This window comes from Sturnira hondurensis, unplaced genomic scaffold (genome assembly GCF_014824575.4).
Source record: "Sturnira hondurensis isolate 20B ecotype Veracruz unplaced genomic scaffold, ASM1482457v3 Scaffold0013931, whole genome shotgun sequence".
In the NCBI taxonomy this organism is placed as follows: domain Eukaryota; kingdom Metazoa; phylum Chordata; class Mammalia; order Chiroptera; family Phyllostomidae; genus Sturnira; species Sturnira hondurensis.
In genome coordinates, this window is record NW_028086562.1 from 249,856 (window position 1) to 274,805 (window position 24,950).

Sequence of the window (24,950 nt, forward strand, 5' to 3'; positions counted from 1 at the left end):
TATAATTTTATAATATATCATTTCTATATTGTGTTGTATGTTTACCTCTCCAAATCAAGTTTCTTTCCATCACCATTTATCCCCTCCTTACCCTCTCCTCCCCCCCCCACTCTATTTCAGTGATTTTCAACCTTTTTCATTTTACAGTACACATAAACTACTAAAATTTTGTGGCACATCAAAAATATATTTTTTGCTGATCTGACAAGAAATAGGTATACTTTTAATTCATTCACACCAGATGGCTGTTTATTGTATTGGCTGTTATGTTTTTATTCGACAATCAAAAAAGGGAAAAGAGGTCAGTGCCCCTGACTAAATAGTCAGTCAGGTGTTGCACATTTTAAAAATGCTTGCGGCACACCGGGTGGAAATCACAGCTCTGTTTGTGCTGATCTGCTGAGCATTGAAAAAGCCGAGAGGGCTTCTTTGCCTTGAGAATCTGCCTTCACGTTTTGTCTGACTTTCTTTTGTAGCTTAGCACTTGGTCTGTTATTTGCAGATGACACAATAGATTCTTGGACACAAAGCTGTGCTGGGGTTGGGAGAAACAGCCAGAAATGGCACTGTTAAGTATCACTGCCCAAAATCATGGATACAGGATTTGAGGTCACTTAATTGTGGTACCCAGTGCCAGGCAGAGGCTAGGTGTTAGAGAACAAGTGTTCACCTAGACCCATGGCTTTATTTCCAGATACCTATATTAAGAAAAAATCAGTTATCATTTGTTGTTTGGCATAATTGGCATCGATGATAATAGCATGTGCATTATGCACTTAGTGGATCACATCAGCTTTGCTCAGTTTTTGCAGAACTGCTTGCTAGCTTTCTAATTTTTTTAAAAGCTCTTTTTAAAAAAAGGTGTTTGCAGTGCTTGTGTTGATCACAGGGGATTTTCAGGTTGAGGATCATTGATCCAGCTGACTGAAACCAGCTTCAGACAATTTGTGCACTCATAAATTGCATGAAAATTCTTGGCAAATCATTTTGGCTTTAAGAGATTACTGGGCATATATTCCAACTGAGATTTTAACATTGCTCTTGACTTAGGCTCTTATCTTTCCCTTTCCAAATAAACCACTTTATTTTGGGGCTAACTATAGCCATCTATATAATGTTAGTTCCTTAAATAGCTGCTTAATTAATGAGATGAGGGGAATACTTCTTGTGAGTATTTACCCTTGTTTTGAAAAGTATTAAGAGGAATCATCAGATTTTTTGTGTGTGCATGAGACTTAAATTCCAAATTGTTTCTTAGAATACATTCTTTTAGTCTCATCAACCTAATCGTAATGAGTGATAAAGAAGAGTGAGACTATGTAACTGAACACAGTAAAAAAGAAAACATCAACTCTACAATAACTTTTCATGCTTTTAGTTTTTTCAGTGAATTATAGAAGTCCGTTAAAAACAATATTTTTCCCATTTTGATGGCAAGATTGACGTGAAAATTTTCAGTTTTTTCTCCCTCTGATCTTCACCATTCTGTATTTTATTTATGCAAAACAAACTCTTGAGTTTTATCACTTAGTTTTGAAGTGAGCTCATGTATGAGTTTCAGAATGCCAATAGAGATAGATCATTTGATACAACAACCTATTTTATAGAGTACTAGCCTAGTGCATTGGAATCTCATGTGAATTTATAGCTTTGGATCAATTTGAGTTGCCATGGTAACTTTTTTAACCGGAAAGAGGTGACTTTTTATCTAGTAATAAGGCATTAGTAAGTAAATGTGTTAATTCCATGTGTCAGATTTGAGAATCTGCTCCCTCAGTCTGCCTTAGCCCTCATGGCAGTGATTCTCAAGCCAGGAGTGCAAGGAAGCTTCCAGTAAGGCTGCAGACATGTGTCTAGGCAAAGGGAGGTCAGCGGAGGTCAGCGGTTGTCCTCGACACACCACTGTATTCCTTTCTTCCTTTCTCTGACAGTTACATCCAAGGGTACTTGTAGATAATTATTTTCCTGCATGTAAGTTTGCAGTGAGAAATGAAAGAATATGGATGTTCTCTTTGTTTCTGGAAAGTGTTTATATATATATATATATATATATATGTATGTATGTTAATAGCTGCTTTATGGCTCAGTAAGAGAGATTATAGTAAGGATTGTGTTGACTTTGAAAAGAATATATACTGCTTTTTTATGTAAAAAGAATAAAGTTGCACATAGTTTCCATTGTCTAAACACCTGTCATTTACTTCAGTTTTGTCTGGTTTTACCAACATGAATGCCAGGCATCAGTCCTTGGTGGATGCAGAGAATACTGAAGTGAGTAAGTTTCTCTGAGCTCAAAAGCTTGAAAATAGTCATGTGGACAGTGCAGACCACCTGCCAAATGACTGAACAAACAGGGAATGTAAATGGTCAGTTTTATGACCAAAAGAAAAGAGATGTTGCCATTTCTTTACAGAGGAGACATGAGAATTACTGCTGCTGGAGGCAACTCATTCTAAGGTTGCAGGTGCTGGTAGAACAAAGGCATAAAGTGGGTTTGGCATGGACCGAGGTAGGGGTGTTGGTATTTCTTTGGGAGAGTGTAGCCTAGGGGAGGATGGGGTGTGGTTGGGACCAGACCATTGGGTACAAAAATTTTCTGTTACATCGGCTTTAAGAAGAACGTGTAAATCATTAGTTAAGGAAGTGATCTGTTCATTTTGAAGCCACAGAATAGTAGCTGGGTATGACATTGTTGCACATGAGATAGGACAAAGAGGCCATATAGACTGTCATTTGTGTTCAGGTTGAGTGGAATGAGTAAATAACTGATATCTAGGGATTGGAAATACTGGTAGTTGGGTCCAGTAGGGATTAGAACACAGAAATCAAGACCCTTGTGTTATCCCAAAATTGTGCAAATTAGAGCTATAATTTTTACCTAGGAGTGGATTTCTTCTGTTTTTACTTGAATACCAGATTAGGGATAAGAGGAGATATATGTGCCATAGTGGGAAGACTTTTCTTGTTTTTATCTTAAGATGATTAGTACATTAAATGGATGTTGCCTGAATGTTGAGCAGGGTTATTTAGCATCCTTGATTCTGGGACGAGGTTGAAAGCCTAGTCCGGTTCATTCTCGAGCTGCTGTTTGACATGGATACAGGGATCGAATCTCTGTTGGTGAGTCTACATCTGAGTGGGGAAATCAGTTGGGGAATTCTCGATGCCTAAATGATTCCTTCTTTTTCTGGAGTGACTTTGGGCGATGTAAATCCCAATGTCTTTCAGAAGTGTGTTGGAAAGAAAAGTCCTTTCAGTGAGGGCTTTCCACATGGTCTGCCTCTTAGTGGGTGTGCTAGCACTTGGGGTGGACCGCTGTGTTGCTCTTTCTCGGCTCTGAACTGCTAGCAAAATAATCCGTGACTGTCTTGTCCTACATTTTATAATGATGTTAGGTTGTAATGTGGAGAGTTTTTATATTTCTTTATAACCACTGCTTAACTTAAAGTCACTGCGTTTTTAAAACAAAGTATCTTAACCTGTCATTTTTAAAAAGCAACCTTTTAGACTCCAGAAGTTGAATCTGAATATGGGTAATCCCATGGGATTTCCTCCTCCCTCTTCTTCAGGGACCCTAAAAACAATAATTGAGGACTTAACAGAAAGTGGTCAAAAAGAACCCAAGAGCTCTTTCCCTCTAATTTAAAATTACTTATAATTTAATATCACCTTTCAGAAAAATTTTTCTCTAAAATGTATGTGCTTTGTCATTTATTTATTTATGCAGTGGCTTTATGGGCCCTGTGTTTGTTCCCTTAAAGGTAAATGCCATTGTTTTAAAATTTCTTTTTCTTTTAAAGACTGTGTGTATATCGAGAGTCGGAGGCCAAACACACCGTATTTCATCTGTAGCATTCAAGACTTCAAACTGGTAAGCATTTTTTAATGTGCTGTTGATTCTACTCCGGACCTTTTCTTTTTCCAGTTCCTTTGGCTGTCTCTTGGTTGCTTGTCCATCTTACTGACCCGATACCCAGTTTACTGTCCAAGTGCCGGCTGCCTGGTGGCTGTAGCACTCACATAAAGCAGGCACCGGTTTTATCTTTTTCGTTTTGTGACACTTAGAGTTATAAAGCTGTACTGTAAATAATGTGTGTGATGTTTTCTTCTTTTCATAGCTATCTTGACAACAATTTCAGAGATTCTGTTGAGTTTCTGAAGTAGTTTGTTTCTTCTCAGCTATTGTGAAGAGCCTGAAGAAAAGTTAATGTGGCGTTTGATGAGTTGGAAAAAAAAGAATGTAAATGGGCCAGAGACTAGTTTCAGTGGTGACTATAATTAATTTACTTAGATATTTTAGTAAGTATGGAGTGTATCTTGAATCTTTTTGGCGAGTCTCCCAGTCATGGAGGTTGGGGGAAGGAAGTCTGGCTCAGGGACGGCATATCTGTAATACTTCCTCATTAAAAAAATTTCCCAAGTCCATGAGTATTGATGTTACCCATTATGATATGCATCTTGCTTTCAGACCAGCGGTTCCCACACTAGGGGCTTTGGATCCCTGGATATCTGTAGAGATTTTGCACAGGTCTGCAAGTAAGCGTTCTCAGCCTCAAATAAATAAGTGTGCCTCACGTGTCTGTACAGCTACTTTTCAAGTGTGTTCATATGCTGCTGTGGTTTTTAAAAGTTGACTTATTTAATGATAATACACAATTAAGAATCACTGTTTATTAGGTATTTTCCTCAAACAACTGATAAGTGAAGTACTATTAAAATGCTGTTATTTGGGGGTGTTTTGAAACATTTAGGTCCTAAAAAGGGGATCCTTGTACTTGAAAGTGGGGAACTACTGTCTAGTCTTAAGTGAGAGAAACCTTAATCCTAATTTGTAGAGGTGTTTATCAGTGTCTGTGCATGTCCTTATTTCCAAAACCCTTTGAAACTTTTGATAATATTTGTGTCTGACATGCATTGAATGTAGTAGCCTGAAGAGATCTTTAACTCTGTACCTTCTTTGTTTCTTTTTATCATTTTAATAACCCAAAATACCCATATAGTGTATTATGATCTAGTTAGTTAAAAAATTGCATGCCATTTTTCTTAAAAAATTATTGCATAAGTAATGCATGCTTATTGTTTTAAAAGAAAGGCAAATGTGCCGTTTACTTCAAGGTCTGGCTGTGGTAAGCTGCTTTTAATTTCCCTGGTTGTTTTATATGGTGGCCTTGCAGTTTAATCTTTTAAAAATCAAATGTTTTTTATTCAGATTTTATGTCAGCATAAAGTTTTATCATTTTTAGAGGTCTTTGCTATTTATAAAATGTTTCCTTCCAAAGAATTTTTTTTTACAGATGCTGCATTAACATCTGAAAATCTGTCGGTGGCCTCGTTTCCTGAAGAGTTTTCTTTTGCTAGTGACGCTGCTACTGCTCTTTTCCTAGTCGTTGTCTCTGTGTGTGATTCTTGCCAAGTGTAAGACCAATGCACCATGGAAAAGATGTAGCTGTGAAATAAAATTGCAAAGATTTTTTTTACCTATTAGAATCTGAGCTCCTTTTGTACAGTTTTTGCACATTAGCTGCTGCCTTTATGTTTGAACAGTGTTGCTCATGAAATGCTGATTACAATGTGATAGTTGCTGTTTGCGGCAGAGGTTCCTGCTGAGTTACAGTAATTGCTCAGGGTATTAACAGCAATAAAAGCTGAAGCTTCTGTCATCAGTATTGGTCTAGAACAACACATTAAAGCTGCGTGCAAAAACAATGTGGGAAGTAGGTTGTAGTTGATACCTTTTTCTAAATCGCACACTGCCATGTCTTATGTTTTTGTTTGAGTTCTGCATTCTGCATGTATCATAATTGTGTGAGGTTACTGGAGATGATGAAATATTTGCTACTGGAAGGGATATAGTTATTGTCTGGATATCCACATCCTTCTTTGGTTCCCAATACTATTTACAAAAAGGTAATCTAATAGATGAAAACAATCATTGGGAGTTTTCCCCATTCAGCTTGTTCAGGCTACAAGGGGAAAAGATGAACAGAAGGAAATATGCTTTTTTTTTCCTCTGCAAGATTTTAAAAAGAAGAAATTGGAGTTGGTTTTGCCCACAGGAAATACCAGGCGTGGCATGTGGAGCAATGGAAAACAAAAACCCACCAGCTTTGAAAAATTATTGATTAATTATGTATTTTATCTTTTTAGATTTGGTTTGGGGTTGTAACTGTGAGATACATTTTTTTTGTTTACACCATTAATTAGAATTAGTCCTTTTGCCACAGCAACTTTGTGAGTTTAGGTATATTTCAGGACTATAAAAAAACTGGGCAAATGCCCTTTATGGTACGTGTTAAGTAAGAATACAATGTTGAACACTTCAGAGACTAAAGAATTGAGAAGTGGACTAAGGAGACAGCTACAACCAGTCACTAGCACAATGCTAGTGTATTGAACTGAGGATCCTTGGTAACAGTTCATCACTAGTTCAGTATGAGATAAGAAGGGTCTTTGGATTTTACACAGGGATCCTTTTGTCCTCCCATAGAGTCTGAGTCCACGATATGAAACATAGCTGCTTCTATTGACCAAGTTTACTTCTGTTGTCCTGGTCAACTGTTAAGCAATTGTCCCCTTTTACTCTCAAAGGTGTCCCTATTTGGGTGATGGGTTTTATGGGGATGGGATCCATGGCTTCTGTTTTAGTAACATTTGACCATCAAAACACAGCAGGCCTCTGTCCTGCATTGGTAGGTATATGTAGAGCCCCCACTTTTACAGAGGTAAGAGGGGGCTGTGATGGTGAGAGAACTGAGTTCCCAACAGAACTGCGGTTTTGGGAAGTAGCACTTTCAAGGGTGTGTTGTATCAGGAAGCTTTCATTCACGTAGGAAGTGTTCATTGGATTGGGCTCATTCACAAACTGGGAGATCTGGGTTTGTTTGACTGCAGTGACAAAACTATCTTTGCAACATGACGAAAACGGGCTCGAGGGCAGGAGAGGTAAAGTTGAATTATGGATAGTGTGTACTTAGAAGCAGGAAGAAAGAGGGACCATCAATTAAATCAGGCAGCTTTGCCCCCTAGGCTTCTGAACTACATATTAAGGCAGTTGGCAAAATCTTCAGCTCTTTGAAAGAACAGTAGTGTGGAATGGTAATCTGTGATCTTTGTGGCCTGGCTTGAAAAGATGAACTGAGGGACTGAGAAGTTAGTGGAGGTTGGGGGTCAGGGGTGGTGGCAAAGTCGATAGGCTGAATCAAAAATTGCCGCATCAGAGAGGGTCGAGGCAGGCACAAACAGGTCATAGGCAAGCTGCTGTGTGCAGCCAGGGGCCAGGGAAGGAAGAGGCTTGGGGCAGCTGCAGGGCCAAAGGGAGAGAGCGCACCCTCCTTGAGCCCCACTGATGCCGCTTCCCCTTGGAGTCTTGGATTACCCTGGTTGGCTCCTCTTGTTGAATGCCTCTTCTCCGGTAGCTGGAGCTGGTCTCCAGTAATTGTCACTTCAAGAGCCTAGCGTTAACCCGTTCCTTTGCTGCAGCCCCACGGCTTTTCTGAGTCCCTGTGTGGCTTGTTTCTGTGAGAGTTTTGCTCCTGAATGAGTCAGTATCACCAAGAAGCATTATATCCCAGAGTGCAATTAAGAATGTTTGGGTTGTAATCAGGGCCTTTGACAGGCATTTATTGAAAACTTGTGTTTTTGCTGAGCACAGCATCATAGTGGGGACTGAAGAGTGTGAGGTGACCATAGGGTCTGAGGACAGACAGCTGTGGCATTTTAGATATCAGTCCCCTTTGGAGAACACTGAATAGGATTGATTTGGAGGAAGCCACTCACTTTTTGTCCCCAAAGAAGGATTTTTTCTTTTACTAAAACCCCCCAAAATTCCATTTTTGTAGAAATCCAGGCCTTGATAGTAGAGTTAATGTGTTATCTAGAAATAATCATGGGCTCTGAGAATCCTCAATAAGAAGATCACTGAGCTTAGCAATTTCCATTCAGTATAACACTGAGAAGTTCCTGGTTTGGGTCTAACAGTAGTAGTTCGTACTTAATAATTCATTCACAGGCAAGTAATTGAAACTGTTTCTTTAATATTCTACATGGGAATTCTGTGTGGATTCCTAATGAGTATCTGTCATTCATACAATAGAAAAAGTCTGATTTTGGTTTCTTTAGAGTTACATAATTATCTGCTCTTCAGTTATATGAAATGAACTTTCAAGTAGGGTATGTAATTATTAGAGATATTATATTGAGCAAATAACATTGATTTATTTTGGCTCTTATTTGGTTGATTAAAACTGGGAAAGTTATTGTTAAAATTATACCTGGTCTAGACATTCCTTAGAGGTAGAGATGTGTCATTAGGGATATTATGGTATTTCCAGTTCACTGTTTGGGGCTTAGCGTGTTGTTACAGCTCTGCATGGATGAGTGTGCTGCTGTGTCATTGATGACCCCAACAGCATGCATCCCAAGTCCTGCTTGTGAATGCAGGATAGTGAAAGCCTTAGTTTGCCACTAGTTATCTTAGAACAGGCACATCTCCATTACTGCTTTGAAGGTGGGGGCCAGATTATTCAAGATTTAATACCATGTGAGCAGCTGGGGGAGGAGCACTTGGAATTTCTCATTCTGATTCCTGGTCTGTACTCTACTCCAAGAACTTGGCAACAAAGAGGAACTGCAGAAAAATTAGCTTCAGCTTAGGTTCCATTTACCTTTGACATTGTCCTCTGTACACCAAGTTGTTTCTTAGAAGTGAATTAAAAGTAAGAAGCTGCTATTCTTTCTTTAAAATGAAAACTTATTGAGGATAAGTACTTACATTTTCTCTAGAGACCTTTACATAGATAATGCTGGGAGACGTGAGCTCATTTACATGCACTCTTTGTGCACACACACACATGTGTGCACACAATGAGTTAGTTACTATGTGTGCATGATCCACATTGTAATATTAGATATATCTTGTATAAATCTTGTAATATCAGATAAATATTAAAAACTGATTTGAGGGTGGGACAGGAAGTCCACGTTAATTTGAACATGGCTGATTCAGAATTTTGGGTACTTTTCTGGGACTGAGACGAGGGATGGTAGAGTGCATGAGTTGACAGCTTGACATTGACATCAGTTTGTTCCATCAGTTGCTCTCTTTTCGTGACCTTGGGCAATACACTTAGCCCTCCTGACCCTATTTTACTTTACTATGGAGGGGATATAATGCACCTACTTGGCAGGTAGATTGTTTTTAGATTAAAAAGTTAAGTCTACAAAGTGGGTAGCGCAGTGCCTGGGCCATGGATTGACAGTGATCATGATGTTGATGTGTACTTGGTGCTTTAGGGTTAAGCTTTGTGAGGGGAGACACCACACCAGCTTTATTCATTGATGTACTGTATACTGAGCAATGTAGCACACTGCCTGGCCCACATGTGACCCACAGTGGATATTTATTGAATATTGAATAAACTAACATTTCCATGGAAAGAATTTACTGGTTAAAGATTTCTAAAAAGTTTAGTAGTAGTTTGATGCAGTGCTTGCATTAGCTGCTGATTAACTTTGTTTATGAAACAAGCCAAAGGGATCTGCTTCTTTACCTTTTGTTAAGTTTGCAGTGTGTATTAATTTATATACCAGTGTTTAAATAATAAAACTATTCTTCAAATACTTTAAAACTTAGTTTCTAATTTTCTTCAGGAAGTTTACATTGGTGTAGCTGATATGAAAAATGCCTTATGGTATGATGATTTCATTTCTGTGTGAAGCAGCGGTTGTTTATCTTTTGTTTTTCATAGCCCCTCAAATTAGCCCTGCAGAATTGAGTATTGTATTTTTTAAAATATCTGTAGCTCTTTTTTCTGTTTACACTCTTGGCTCATCCCCTACACAAAGGTTAGTAACATCCAGTTACAGCTTTTTTATTTGCATGTAGTGTTGGATTAGGAAGTGAAAACCATGAAATTCGTTATCAAGTGTTTTCAGTTTATAGAGTGAGGAATTAAGTATTACTTGAAGAGACAAGGAGATGTGGAGCTGAGACAGTTCTTTAAAAGTCAGTGTTCCTTTCCGGTAGGTCGGTTGTTCTCACTGTCAGTGAGTGTGTCAGTGTGGTAGTGCTCTTCCCCTACTGTGATTTCTCCTTCACGGAAAGGTGTGCATTGCTAGGGGATTCTTCTGGAAGGCCACAGCTACCCCCCCCCCCCCGCCCTTCTTTGTTTAAAATAAAGGCTTTGGTTGCTTAGTCGTTGTCCATTGTAATGAACTACATGGGTTGTTGGGGTTACAGGGTGCTATGTTTGGAGTAAGTCACCAGTAATAAATACAGCAAGTTCTGAGTTCTCGTTTAACATTGTTGATAAGTTCTGTGAATTTAAGGGAAATGATGTATAATGAAATCAGTTTTACCATAGGGCAATTGAGCATGGGGGGGGCGGGGTTGGGATGGGAGTGATAGACAGAAAACTGTACTTGAAAAATAATTAAATAAATTAAAAAAAGAAGTTCTTCTGACATTTCATCAATGTTATAATGAAAGGTGATGAACAATGATGAACAAAATGATGCTATTTGAGGACCTGCTGTATATGTTTGAGGACTAAATGTCCTTTTCACATGTAAATTTGAAGTGTATAATTATATTTAATACTATAAGAAGCAAGAGCAAGATGAACTGTCTTATCTCTGAATTTGATAGACGTGGTCAGATGAGATGATGTTGGTATCTGCCACAAACCCCTCTCCCTCAATTCTGGAGCAGTCATGTTGAAGGTTGTTTTGAATAACCACAACCAGTTTGCGTGATCTGAATGTCACCTTATAAATGGAGTACAGTATTCACGTAAGTGAAAATCAAAACGAGACTTTGGGAATAAATAATCTCAGAGCACCTTATTGGCCCTATTTACTCAGCTTCTCAGCAGTCTCTTTTCACTCATGACTGACAGCCATTATATATAATGTGGGCTTTAAAGTTTTAATGGTTCTCGGTTACTGTGAAGTTAGTAATTCATTTTGCCCTACTTCATTTGGATTTTAGGACTCTAAGAAATCACTGAAAAAAGTTATTTAATTATATTTATCTTTGTAAAATATTTATTTATAATGTTATTTACTAAATCTATTCTCTATATGAATTTTTTCAATGAAGACAACTCTAGGTATTCTAATTTTTTAAAGAGGAGCTTAAGGAAGGTTGAGACAATTTGATATTAGCAGAGAACTGCTGTGCAAGAATATTGGTAAAGTCTTGTCATTCAAACTCAGTTCCTTACAACTGGAAATTTGTAATTTATATGTGGATGTGGATGTTTGGGTTAAGAACCAGCTCAAAGTAGACCTGGGAAGATCATGAGAAGGACTGAAATAAAACTAGGGAAACTGAGATATTGTGTCAGTGTTTTCTGATTCACAGATAAGAACAATGGTATGCTTTGAAATTATGCCCTTTTTAATGCTTAAATGGTTTTAATAATTAATTGAACTCTTGCATATTAATATAATGCCAAGTTGCTTAGAAATGCTTTACTAGGTTTCTTTGTTTAAAACCCTTGATTTGTATGAATAAGGAATTTATTTGAGTGGTCTGATTAATTGAATTCCTAGCGTAAGAGATTAAACAGAAATTCCTTTCTATTTGATGCTTATGGTAAAAAAATATTGAGTATACTGTACATTCTTGTACACAATTGAATCTTTGATTTGGGTTGTGCAGTGTTGGTGTGGGAGGAGAGAGGTGTGTGGTGGTCAAGGTTATGGCTGTAACACTTGGTTCCATCGCGTGTTGTGACTGAGGCAGTGGAAGTCAAGAGGCTGACTGCACAGACTGTGGCGCTCAGGGCATGCTGTGGAAGGATGGTCTGTAGGGAAAGGAAATAAAACCACCAAGGTGAAGGCATTCCCCAAGTTAGCGTATTTCATGGGACTTGTCTTTTTTGCTTGTTTTAAAAGAGACATATAGAGCATGTTAAATCTTGACTTATAGGAAGTTGTTAGAGTGATTTTTTGCTTCTCAAAAGGAGTTATATGACAAGACTCCATAAATATGATTTAATATTAAGACATTTACTTATCTGTAACTTTTAAACAACTTTAGGAACAGAGATCTTGGATAAGCGTTTAGACTTTTATGGGTTTTTAGTTCATTTAAAGTCTAATGAAATTGAATTGGTTGGTTTGTTAGAAATGTTATGTACTCTTCTAGAATGTTTGAAAGGGATCATATTCAAACTGTTATCTGAAGTATCTTTTGACACTTAAAAGTAACGTGCTGGCTTTCAGAAGTTGCTCTCTAATCTTTTACTGGTTTTAAATTTTTTTATAGTTTCTTTTAAAAAAAAAAAGTGATACATACCAAACTGGTTTTGCCCCTAAAAGAAATGTCTTTCTTGGATTTGATGCTTTGTGCCTGTTCGTTCATTCTACTTACCTTGTGGGCACTGGAAAAGATTAAAATTCATTGGAATGGGTCCTTTTTTCCCTCTGGTATTAAGCTTTTGTCTTTTACCTTGCCTTTAGCTTTACAAAACTAAACTAGGACTTTGAAAAAAATGGTAGGATCTTTCTTTGATACTCCTAATGTCTTTAATATTTCCTTATTAAGTATATGTCTTAGAACTTCAGCTTCTCTCATTAGAAAACACTTCTGAAAGCTCACTTTGTCTGCTTGTGGTTCATTTTGTGGTTGTGTTTATCTGACACCACAGAAACTTTTACTTAAAGTACAGCATACCACTGTCACTGTGCTTTGGCGCTGTCATAATAACTTGGTTATTTTGAGGGGCACACACCATACTGCTTTGTGACAGGGTCTAGATTGAAGAGTAAAGCTGGAAGGGCCGTGGTTTGCTCACACTGAGCTACAGAAACGGTTCTGATTAATGCAGCAAGGTGATTCTCTGAGATTTCAGAGGCCGTCTGCTAAAGGGTGTGTGCAGACACATGCTTGTGTGCTGAGTGCCCCTAGTAACCAGGGTATGAGGGGACATTGGGCACGTTAACTTAAAACTTTTTTCTTTTTTAGGTCCACAACTCCCAGGCCTGTTGCAGATCTCCAACTCCTGCTTTGTGTGACCCCCCAGCATGCTCTCTGCCGGTGGCGTCACAGCCACCACAGCATCTTTCTGAAGCCGGGAGAGGGCCTGTAGGGGTAAGGAGAATCCCGTTTTTAAAAGCTGTCAATATTTTATATCCATAGGGTATAAAATAGGAATATTACCTCCCTCCCCAGAACCCCTATAAAATGTGCTGTATTATATGTGTTTTTAAAGGAGTAACAAGTACATGCACAGAGGAAGTAAAATACGGGACTTGCCTTACCCCTCTAGGACAGTTCCAGAAGTGAGCGGGGTTCGGTGGGGTAGGGTGTTTGGCACCAGCAGAGAGCACGCTGGGCTGCTGCAAGGAGCAGGAGCTGGCAATCAGCAGCGAGTGTGGATGTTGGCAACTGAAATGGGGAAAAAGGGGGTAAGTTTGAGACCAAATGTGGAACGTGCATTTCCCCAGGACCACTGGGACTTGTGGCCCGTGAATCTAAACTATTTTGGGTGCTGTCCTCTCAGGTGACCATTTGTAGAATATTGTTCAGAAGTAGCTAGGCTTTTCTACAATGGCAGATATAGAATAAAACACTTTGGAAAGTGTGGGTTGGGGTGTAGACATAGTGCCCTCAGTTATGCCCTGGTAATTCCTCTGTTGCCTGGTGGGAATGTGCCATGTGCATGAGATGTACCAAGATGAAATGTCCTTAGTTAGTTATCCCTTAGAACACAGGACCCGGAGGTAGTGATTCATGAGGACTGTTTTTGTCTTACATCTTACCTTTTCTGAAAGCTGTGTACGCACCTGTCTCTTCCTTCCTTTGTGAGGATTTAATGTTAAAGCTTTCCTAAAGACAGGTGTAATTGTTCAGAGTAACTGCTATTAATCACTAAAGAAGTTAAGACCTGTCTTTCTCTTGCATGTAATCTGTGGGGCTCAATGAGAAAAAATAGCCATCACAGATGCACACGCACAGTACAAGATACTAGTGATATGTAATGAGCTATTCCATTACAGTGCGGAACATTGAGATCTTGAGACTAAGAGAAGAGAGTGCTCCAAGTGGGCGATAGAGATGGGTGATAGCGCTGGGGAAGTTTTGTGATGGTAGGTTTTGAGGAGCTGGGTATGGTTTTTGTTGTTGTTGTTTGTTTGTTTTAAAGATTTTGTTTATTTATTTTTAGAGAGAGGGGAAGGGAGGGAGAAAGAGAGGGAGGGAAACATCAATCAGTTTGCCTATCACATGTTCCCGTCCGGGGACCTGGTCCCTAACCCAGGCATGTGCCCCGACTGGGAATTGAACTGGTGACCTTTCAGTTTGTGGGATGATGCCCAGCCTTCCAATGAGCCATACCAGTCTGGGCTGTGTATTTTTTGATACATTAGTACCATGTGGACAGGCAAAGTGGAGGAGACTTCCAGGTGTACATGTCAGGCCGTTCCTATAAGCAACATAGACAGTGAGCTTGGTGAGGCTGGGAGTTGCCAGGAGACCACAGGGCAGCAGTGAAGAGCACAGGTTAGTGGGCCTTGGGAGGCAGAGTGGGGATACAAAATGGTACCAGATTATGAGGGATCTTAAAAAGGTTAGAAAAGGTGAGATTTTTATATGAGGCAGAAAAGAGCCTTTATAGGCTTTTTTAATATCCTGCAAGCTGGTTTGCAAATCACTGCTTAAGATTCATCGGGCAGCGGAAGGCAGCGTAAGGCAGCGTAGAGCGGGGCAGGACTCGGTTCCCAGTAGGCGGCTAGCGCCGTCGTCCACGCGTGAAATGAAGAGGACCAAGACAATAGCGATGGAGATATTCATAATTATAACAATCAGGGAAAAGTGTCAGAGCAACAATTTCATGTTTAGGTAGTTGCCAGTGTAATTTATCAAGAATTAGACCAGCAAAAGGTTCACATTATGGAAGCCTTGGAATTCTTGATATGGTAGCCATTCACAATGTAAGATGAAACGCAATATAGTGGATAAAAGTATAATTCTAATCCCTGAAGAGAGATACTGACATTGTAAGGGACAAATTAGCAGGGTCCCGACTTTGACTACCATTTCAAAAGCTTCAGCTTTTAACAATTACCATATTGTTTCCATATATATCTGAGAAATGGTTTTTGTCTTTCAGGCTGATGTTTTCTTCTCTAATCAGTGTGGATATTATTGTTAGACTGTTTGATTTACCACAATAGTCACTAACCAGGATTTGCTGAATGGATCTAAAGTTTTTTCCTTAATAGTAAGCTTTTTCTGTTAGCCTTAGTGACGACCAGTATTTAATTTTTTAGCAGCAAAAATATTGTGTTCACTGGAGATTTGAATAAGCTCATGATTGGTGCTGTACTCAGATACCATCATATGTAGGTTTGAGAAGATTCTGTGAGAAGATGGTAAATCTTTCAGTCAAGATGATGCTGCATAAAGCTAACTGTATTGATTGTTCTTTAACAACACTTCATGCTGCCAAGTCCTTTGAGCTGGATCTGAATCAGATGCAGTTGGCAAAGCTCCCCCAGCCCCATGTGTGGAGCGCTCATAAATTCTGCAGGCACACAGATCCACTACAGTGTAATGAGAGAGCTGCTGGGGAAAAATTGATTACAGGGTTGCAGACAATATCATTAACGTTTCTTGCCATGATACACCAGATGTCTTCCCTAATAGACTATTTTTGTTAATTTAGTTTTTATAGGATGACATTGATTGCATCATAATTTCACTTTCTTTGCATATTCAGGTATATGTGATCTGTGTTTCTACACTAAATGCAACAACTCATAAGATTTAATTTTATAAATTTCTAACTCATTCATTTTTAAAGTATCAGTGCTGGAAAGACAACATTTTTACTTGTTGAGAATCTGTTAGCTTGGATGTCTTCTGGCAGAGTACCGTGTTTACTGGTAGTTGGAGGCTAGTGAGGAAGGTGAGATGGCAAAGAAAACAGTGCCCGGATCCTCTGTAGACTGCGTGCAGGCACGAGGGGCTCTCTAAAGGAGGGTGGTGCAGGCACTTACTGGGAAATGCTTTCCTTGGTACTGTTGTGGTGGGGCTCTGCAGGCTGGAGTCGCTGGCTGCACCTGTCCCCTTCCCCACTGGGAGATCAAGGACTAGTTAGGGGGTTCATTAGCATTTAAATTTTTTAGTTATATCTTTTCCTATTTAAGATCTCTGTCAAGTGGCTAACGTACATAATATGAATAAGACAGAGGGTTGAGCTATTTTATATCAGTTATTTTTTTTAACTACCAGTTTTGTTTTTGGTGCATTATCTTTTAGAGAACGTATTTTATCTCTTGACATGTTCTTATGTTAATTAACTTTTCTAACCCTTAGTTTTCTTACTTTGAAAATGGGTATAATGTTACCAGCTACCTCAAAGGGTTGTTGCAAAGATTAATGAAATAATTCATTAAATAGCATATAATAGGCATTTATTAAACGTTATCTGTTAGCACAGAGATGTTTGTTATATAAATTCAGATTTTAAATAAGTTATCTGTGTTGTAGACATTCTTAATCTAGGCATAGGCCCCTAGGTGAGCTCTTTGAGTTTAAGAGGGTTTTCTGAAATTCCTTGCAGTCTTATATGTAAGTGCAATTTCCTGGAGAGAGAGTACTTTTCAACCATAGATGCTAATTGATAGATTCCTAAAATGTTGAAAAAATTTTAAAAATTTAAATTAAGAACTGTGGACAGTGGTGTTGATAGTGTGGTGTGAGAACCTGTTTAGTATCAGTAGATTTTGTTTTTCTGTTAGTACTTGTGGTGGTTATACCTTTAGTGTTCTTTTGTTTAAAAAATGCATGCCCCCAGCTACTGTGAGTTCCCTTTTCATTGGGAGCCAGCCCTTCCACTGCCCCTCAGTCAAAAATCTGCATATAACTTTTGATGGCACTAAAACTTAAATGTCTTGGTACCTGTGGGGGATTGGTTCCCGGACCCCCTGCAGATACCAGAATCGGAGGATGCTCAGATCCCCTATAAAAAGTGGCATTAGATAAATGTGTACAGTCAGTTGGCCCTCCACATCTGTTGACTCCCAGATACAGATACAAAGCAGTACAGTAGTTATTGTAGTTGCTGTAGTTATACGGTAGTTACTGTCTGAGTGGACTGGTGCAGTTCAAATCCATATTCTTCAAGTGTTAACTGTATACACATTTGAAAAATAATTTCTGTAGTCTGTTTTGTTTGTGTGTATGTGTTTGTTTCAGGTAAAACTTGGTACATGTAAAGAAATTGGGTTTTGCATTTCCTTTGGAATAAATCCATTCCCCCAGATAAACCTGCCCATTAACACAGAGTGGGAAGCTAGGGCCCAGTGGCTTTCCCCCACCCTGTGGTTCATGAGGGGCTGCTTAGGCCAGAAGCCAGGTCTTCTGGGTCACTGGTTAGTGCTCTTTCCACTGCTCCTGCTGACTTACCTCCACCTGATAGGGATGTCCTTCAAGTAAGCTCATGTGACTCGCCATTGACTTCCCAGCTTTTAGCTAGGAATCCTTTTCTTCATACCTAGTTCAAGCCAGTGTTAGAACTATTATTTTTTGCTTATATAAGACATTTATCATTTTAAAGTATTGTTTCTAACATTGGTACTTCTCATACTTGGGACTTCAGTACCATTTAATAATTAAAAGTGAACATTTATTATAAAATGCTGCTTTAAAGTGGTTGTATTCCTACCTATGTGCTGCTTATAAAGGACTCTAATCTGCTTGCTTGGGTAGGTCTGCAGGAGCTGCTCAGGATATTCTACCTTTTCAATATTTAGTGTGGCTTCGCCAGTTGACATTATATATGCCAAAAGTAATGATTGCCTTTTACCTTTGATTGTAGTTAGAGATATTAAAATGACTGAATTTTGAGAAAAATTGCCAATACAAATGCTGGAATTAATCAACTCCCTTAAATGAAAGTTGAGTAATAACTGTTGGATTTTAATGTAGCAAGTTTAAAAAATTCTTAAAACACCCAATATGATACTGCTCCCTGATTAATTCCTTTCACTTGGAACAGTTATTTCCATACCCTACTCTCCCATAAAAGCAGATTGTTAGCTAGTTTGTTCTTATGGCTGTCTTCCCATCGTATTCGTCTGCTACTTTTATTTTTTAACAAAAGGAGCATCAAGCTACATTTTCAGAACGTAGATTTGAATAACCTTATGATTTTATAAAACTGCTTACTATTTAAGCAGTCTTTTTGTAATCATAGGTCTATGTAATATGCAATGATTACATCTAGATTTTATTGAACTTTCTTTTTTTAAGGCATAGTGCACCACCCTTTATTACTCACAGAAACTGTTAGGCCTTTCAGCCTTGTATTTTGGGGGCTGTTTAATAATGTTCGAAAAATACCTAAGCAAGAATGTGGAGTTCCCAGGCTTTACAAGTTCCCCAGAATCAGCTTTACTAATATAAATTGCTAAAGACATTTCATGGTCTTCCATTCCATGGAGGTAGACCTTGCAGTTTTGTTTAGCTTTGTTTTTAGTTTTACCCCTCATTTTAGGGTATCATAGTACTTTTCTTTTGGTGGCGGTATATCTTGTGACTAATATTAAGGCCATCAATAGAGTACCAGATTTTTCTTAGGGACTGGAGTGAAGTTTGGGTAATACACCTAAGGTTAATCAGTCCTTTTCAGAGTCTGTAGAAATTATGATGTCTCATGCCTGGAAGTTGTTATTTTCTGTTTTTATCTCTGGTCTCATTCAATCTACAGTTAGATTGAATGTCTGGTACTTGTCATTTTCTTTTCTTTTTTTAAATAGACTTTATTTTTTTAAAAATTTTACTTATTTATCTTTAGAAGGGAAGGGAAGGAGAGAAACATCAATGTATGGTTGCTTCTGGTGCATCCCCTGCTGGGAACTGGCCCCTGCTGGGAACTGGTCTGCAACCCAGGCATGTACCCTGATGGGGAATTGAACCGTGATCATTTGGTTCACAGGACCATGCTCAATCCATTGAGCTACACCAGCCAGAGCTTAGACTTTATTTTTTAGAGCAGTTTTAGGTTCACAGCAAAACTGAGTGGAAGGTACAGAGATTTCCCACATGCCTCCCTACCCCTACGTGAATAGCCTCCCTCATTTTTAATATCCCTCACTAGAGTGGTACATATGTAATAATTAATGAACCTGCATTGAACATCATTATTACCCAAAGTGAACATTAGGATTCACTCTTTGTGTTGTACATTCTATGTGTTTGAACAACTTTCTAAAGCTGAGAATCCACTACTATTGTTTCATAAATAGTGTTTTCACTGACCTCAAATCCTCTGTACTCTGCCTATTCACCCCTCTCTTCTCCCTGAGCCCTGGCAACCAGTTATTGTTTTGCTTCTCCATAGTTTTGCCTTCTCTAGAACGCCATAGAGCTGGAGTTACACGGAATGTATAGCTTTTTCAGATTGGTTCTTTCACTTGGTAATATGCACTTACTTTTCTTTATGTCTTTTCATGGCTTTGAATAGCTTATTTTTCACACTGAACAATATTCCATTATTTGAGTGCACCCACAGTTTATCCCTTTACCTACTGATGGGCATCTTCCCAGTTTTAGCAGTTATGAATAGAGCTGCTATAACATTTGCGTGCCAGTTTTTGTGTGGACATAAGTTTTGAACTCTTTTTGGTAAGACCATGGAGTGAGATTGCTGGATTGTATGGTAAGAATATGTCTAGTTTTTAAAGAAACAACCCAGCTGTTTTCCAAAAGCACTCCTACCAGCAATGAATGAAGAGTTTCTGGTGTTCCACACTCCTGGCAACATTTGGTGTCAGTGCTTTGGATTTTGGCCATTTTGGTAGGTGAGCATAGTGCTATGTCAGTGTTGTTTTAACTTGCATTTCCCTAGTGAAATTGATGTGGAGTATGTCTTCATATGCTTATTTGCTATCTGTATATCTTCTTTGGTGAGATGTCTGTTAAGATCTTGGGTTTAGTTTTTAATTGGATTGTTTATTGTCTTATCGTTGAGTATAAAGAGTTCATATATTTTGGATGACAGTCTTTTTTTAAAAATTTTATTTATTTATCTTTAGAGTGGAAGGGAAGGAGAGAGGGAGAGAAATATCAATGTATGGTTACCTCTGGTGAGTCCCCTGCCGGGAACTGGCCTGCAACCCAGGCACGGGCCCTGACTGGGAATCGAAACGGCGATCATGTGGTTCACAGGCCCGCGCTCAATCCACTGAGCTACAAATCTAATAAAAGACTGGATGACAGTCTTTTATTAGATTTGTCATTTGCAAATATTTTCTCCCAACCTATGGCTTCTCCTTTTCTTGACAGTGTCTTTTTCAGAACAGATATTTTGAATTTTAGTGAAATCCAGTTTACCAATTCTTTCTTTCATGGATTGTGTGCCTTTGGTGTTAAATCTAAAAAGGCACCACCATAACCATGGTCATCTAGGTTTTCTTATGTTGTCTTCTATAGGAACTTCATAGTTTTTTGTTTTGTGTTTAGGTCTGTGATCCATTTTGAATTAATTTTGGTAAAGGGCATAAAGTCTATTGAATTTTTTTCATGTTGATGTCCAGTTATTTAGCATCATTTGTTGAGAAACTATGCTTTCTCCACTGTGTTGCCTTTGCTCCTTTGTCAAAGGTCAGTTGATGTGGGTCAGTTTGGGGGCTCTGTATTATTACCTTGTTCTGAATGGAAAGTAATATGCAGACATCTTGACTATTTACTCCCTAAATATTTGTGTGTATTTCATAGAACAAGGACATTCATTTATAAAGCCTTTGCATACTGTATTTTGCCATATATAATGCACACTTTTTTTGCCCAATTTTTTTTAGGGGAAAATAAGGATGCACATTATACATAGGTAGTACCTGAAATACCTTCTATCTGTTCTTGTGTTTTGTAATTATTTGTTACATAAGATTTCTTGTACCATAGTATGTTAAAAAATAAATGCTAAAATTTGTTTATAATACAAAAAAGTATCTAAATATTAAATAAAAATTGAATTAAAAAATTAAAACCAAAGATTTTTTCCTTCTGAAAGTTTGGGCTAAAAACGTGGGTGTGCATTATACACGGCAAAATATGGTGGTTACCAGAGTCAGGGATTTTGACAGTGTGGTACAGTGTTATAATCTAGTTTGGAAGCACATTTTGCCATATTTCTCCACAGTGCCTTCTATAGCATTTTTTTGACCTACTATCCAGTTCAACATCACACTTAGCATGCCTCTTTAGTCTCCTTGAACCTAGAGTAGCTCCTTCACCTTTTTAAATTTTCCATCACATTAGCGTGGCTTTAAAGTATATGGCCCAGATGTTTGTAATTCATTGTTTCCTAATTACTAGATTTAGAATATGCATTTTAGGCAGGACTATTAATGGCATTGTGTCCTAAGTGCCTTACATTAAAAGGACATATGGGATCGATCAGTTTGTAACATTTTTGGCAATGTTAACTTGTATCACTTAGATAAATTACTAAGTTTCCCATTGTAATTAACAAGTAATTTGTAGGGAGAAACTTTGAGACCATGTAAATATCCTGTTCTTCACCAAGTTTTCACATACCTATCAGCACCTATTGATTATTTTCACCTGGATCTGTGGCAGTTGCAGAATGTCACCTGTTTAAAAACCTTTTTTGTACTACCACTGAATTACTGTCTTTGAAAATAGATCATCATTCACCTATCATTCATTTAAATTTGGGATTTTTGAGTAAAATGTGAGGGGGGGGGCAGGCAGGCAGGAAGGAGAGAAAGAAAACGTGAGAGAGAGATAGGTGGGGGGTGGAAGAGAACTTTTGAGTCTTCAAGTTTGTTTGTTATAGCAGTGCAAGGACTTTATGAAGTTTCAAACTTTTTTTTTGTAGAAAGGAGAAATTTGTTGGGGTGTTCTGTTCCATTTTTAGACTCCAGGAGAAAAAAACACATTTTTGCTGTTTGAATTTTGATATTGGTTTGATTCACATTAGCAACATTTGCTAATGATCAAGTTATTTAAGTCTCTGTACCTCAGTTTCTTCACTTGTAAAACCAGAATATTATTTTAGTTGTTCTGGTGTCCAGGACTCCCCAGGGGATTCTGATGGACTGGCTTTAGTGAGTGGGAGTCTTGGCTTCCACCCGGTGACTGTTGTAAAGATGGATTAGTCATGACCTTCCCAGGATGTAGAACTTGTGGTACAGCTCCAGGGCCTCTTATGTTTCTCAAACCTGAGTATCTTACTTACCTAAAAAAAAGATTTTTGTGGTTCTCTGATATTACTTAATTTCCCGCCTTCTCCAACACACAGATTAGGTATAATCTGTTTATTTATATCCCTAATACAGCTTTAAGGGAGCATTTATAAATTAATTTAGACCAAACTACACCACCAATAAAATTCTAACTAGCAACATTATTATTATTATTATTATTAATCCTAATTCTGGGATGTTTTTTTATTACTTTTAGAGAGAGAGGTAGGGAGAGAGAGAAACATCAGTGTGAGAGAGAAGCATTGATTGGTTACCTCCTGCCTTGGTTGGGAATCCTACCCACAACCTGGGTACACACCAAGACCAGGAATTGAACCTGCAACCTTTTGGTTGCAGGACAATGCTCTAACCAATTGAGCCACACTGGCCAGGGCTCAACATTCATTTAATAGAATGAGTGATGATGATGTTTTACTGATATGAAATAGTCACTTTTGACATAAATTTGTGACTGATTGCATAAGCAGGCCCAGATTATTAGGCATTGGGCATGCATACATGGCGTGTTAAAACTACTGCGTTCTTTGTGATCCTCAATTTTCTATCACTTTTATTTTTGTTATTATCACTGAGACACTTGTATTAAAAGTATCTTGCCATGATTTGACTTTGCCCTTGCTTGGCACACATATAGCATGTTGCATTTATCTTATTTACTTATTAGCTTGTGACAGTTATGATAGTAGTACATAGTTATTTGATTGTATGTGCATTTTTTCAGAGTCAAAATGATGTAGCTCTAAATTCTGTTAATGAAGTTGTAAAATAAATAATGCAGAAGATGAATATATTATAAAATGTAAGATACAAATTGAAAATAAAAATTAATCCTCTTCATCTCTCAGCTTCCCATCTCTTGCTCCTTTTTAGGGAGCGACAACTAGCCTGTGTCTGTGACATCACACCATGGCCACTTTATATCTGCAGTCTCCTTTTGGTCTTATTGAACGAAGGAGCAGCATTTCATCCACCTTTTGCTTGCAGCACCTAAAGCAGTGCCTGACTCTGATAGGTTGCTCCTTAACCATTGAATTAATCGTTTGATTCATTTTTAAGACAGGGAAAAAAACCCACTTTTAAAATTTCGGGTAATGAAGGGTTTTTAAAAAAGGAATATGTTAATTGTGACTGAGTTGGACCATCAACAGAGGAAGTATTGCATTTGATATAGTCAAGAGAAAGATTGACCAATACTAGGCAGAAAAACCTAGTATGCATGTTTATTTTTTATAAGGAGTTGACTAGTGTGTGTTTATTTACCCTGTCTTCCACTTCCTATGAAAGTGAGAGTGGTATGGGACCAGGAGAATATTTCTGGCCAAGGTTATGGCAAGTAAATATCAATATATAGCTCAAGTTAAATTTTTTTTTGCTAACTTGTTGAAATTCTCATGGGCTTGTGAAACTCATACAACATACACCTTGTACACATGTGTACATCAGCTAATGTATCATGAGGCTTTTTTATGGTTTTGTTTGCATTTACTTAATAGCAGGTCCAAAACGCTGGTTTTTGGCCTTTTGCATCTTTATTAGAATGGAGCTTGCTGTGCTCTTACCACAGAAAAATAGTTCATCCCCACGCAGAGGAACATGTTGTTGTGAGGCTGCTGCTCATGGTTACAGTTTGTTGACAGTGATGATTCTTTCTGATGCCTGTATTGAATGGAGTGTGTTGCTTCCTTGCCCTTGGTGGGGCCTTGTAACAATTACAGTTTGGATGGGAAGAGCAGAAGAACCTAAAAAGATAGCTACAAATGTCTTTGGTGTCCAGTAAAAGATTTGTGTGCCGATCTTGGACCTGAAGCTTTCCAGATTAGGGTACCTTGATCTGAAAAATCTTGGAGGGATGCTTTAGAACATAGGGGGCAAACACAAGGCCAGTGGGCCAAATCCAGCTCTCCACCTTGTTTTATCCAGCCCGAGGGCACCGAGCTCTCGCTTACCTGTTAAGGAGTAGTTACATTTATACAGTCCCAAAATTACATTCAGCCCCTTGAAGGCAACCACAAGGCTGATGTGGCCCCCAGTGAAAATGAGTTTGACACCCCTGCTCTAGAGTCACATTGAAAGGCAAATTAGCAGCAGGAATATCTGCCCCCAACTCCCACTACCCCTCTCACACACTCCGTAGAAGGTGGATCTCCTTGTCCACAGCATAAAGAAAGCCGAGTGATGTGATGGAGTATTAGGGCAGTGAAACTCGAGTGTGGGACATTCTGTCAGGGATGAGAGCAGTTTGATTTGTATTTGAATCAGAAATCATTGTCTTGTTTCCAGTTTAAAAGTTTTGAGTATTTTTATGGTATATAAAGATGCAAAAGTATGGATAAACTAGTATTACCACTAATTTAATACTTACTTCATTTTTCCTGAAAGTTTAGGAACTTTATGACCTTATGTGTCGGAATGGGGAAACAGTGTTTGATACTTAGTGCCTTCCACTGGTGTTTCCCCTTTTGTTAGTAATGTCTTCTTGGATGTATTAGAAATGTCCACACATTGGCACACTTACATTATGATTGAATATCAGTCAGCTCTTAAGATACTGAGCAGATTTGTTAACAAACAAGATGAGAATGTAGAAAGATATCTGGTGCATTGTGAAAATTATTTAACAGAAAAAGCAGCTGGCATATGATAATTGACTGATATGTTTAATCTGTAGAACTTGAAATGCTGCTGTGGTCACTGTGGGTTAAGCAGGG

At 38.3% G+C, this 24,950-nt stretch overlaps 1 protein-coding gene across 4 annotated transcripts in view; it reads left to right on the top strand.

The window, feature by feature from the left end:
• RERE (arginine-glutamic acid dipeptide repeats) overlaps positions 1–24,950 on the top strand; it is a 408,446-nt gene that overhangs the window by 188,091 nt on the left and 195,405 nt on the right. For 3 of the 4 annotated variants that reach the window (XM_037062025.1, XM_037062026.1, XM_037062023.1), the window contains 2 exons: positions 3,801–3,871; positions 12,971–13,096. In XM_037062025.1, coding sequence (XP_036917920.1) covers positions 3,801–3,871; positions 12,971–13,096 — 197 coding nt within the window. The remainder of the gene's footprint in view (positions 1–3,800; positions 3,872–12,970; positions 13,097–24,950) is intronic. The other variant, XM_037062027.1, reaches the window with a different exon arrangement.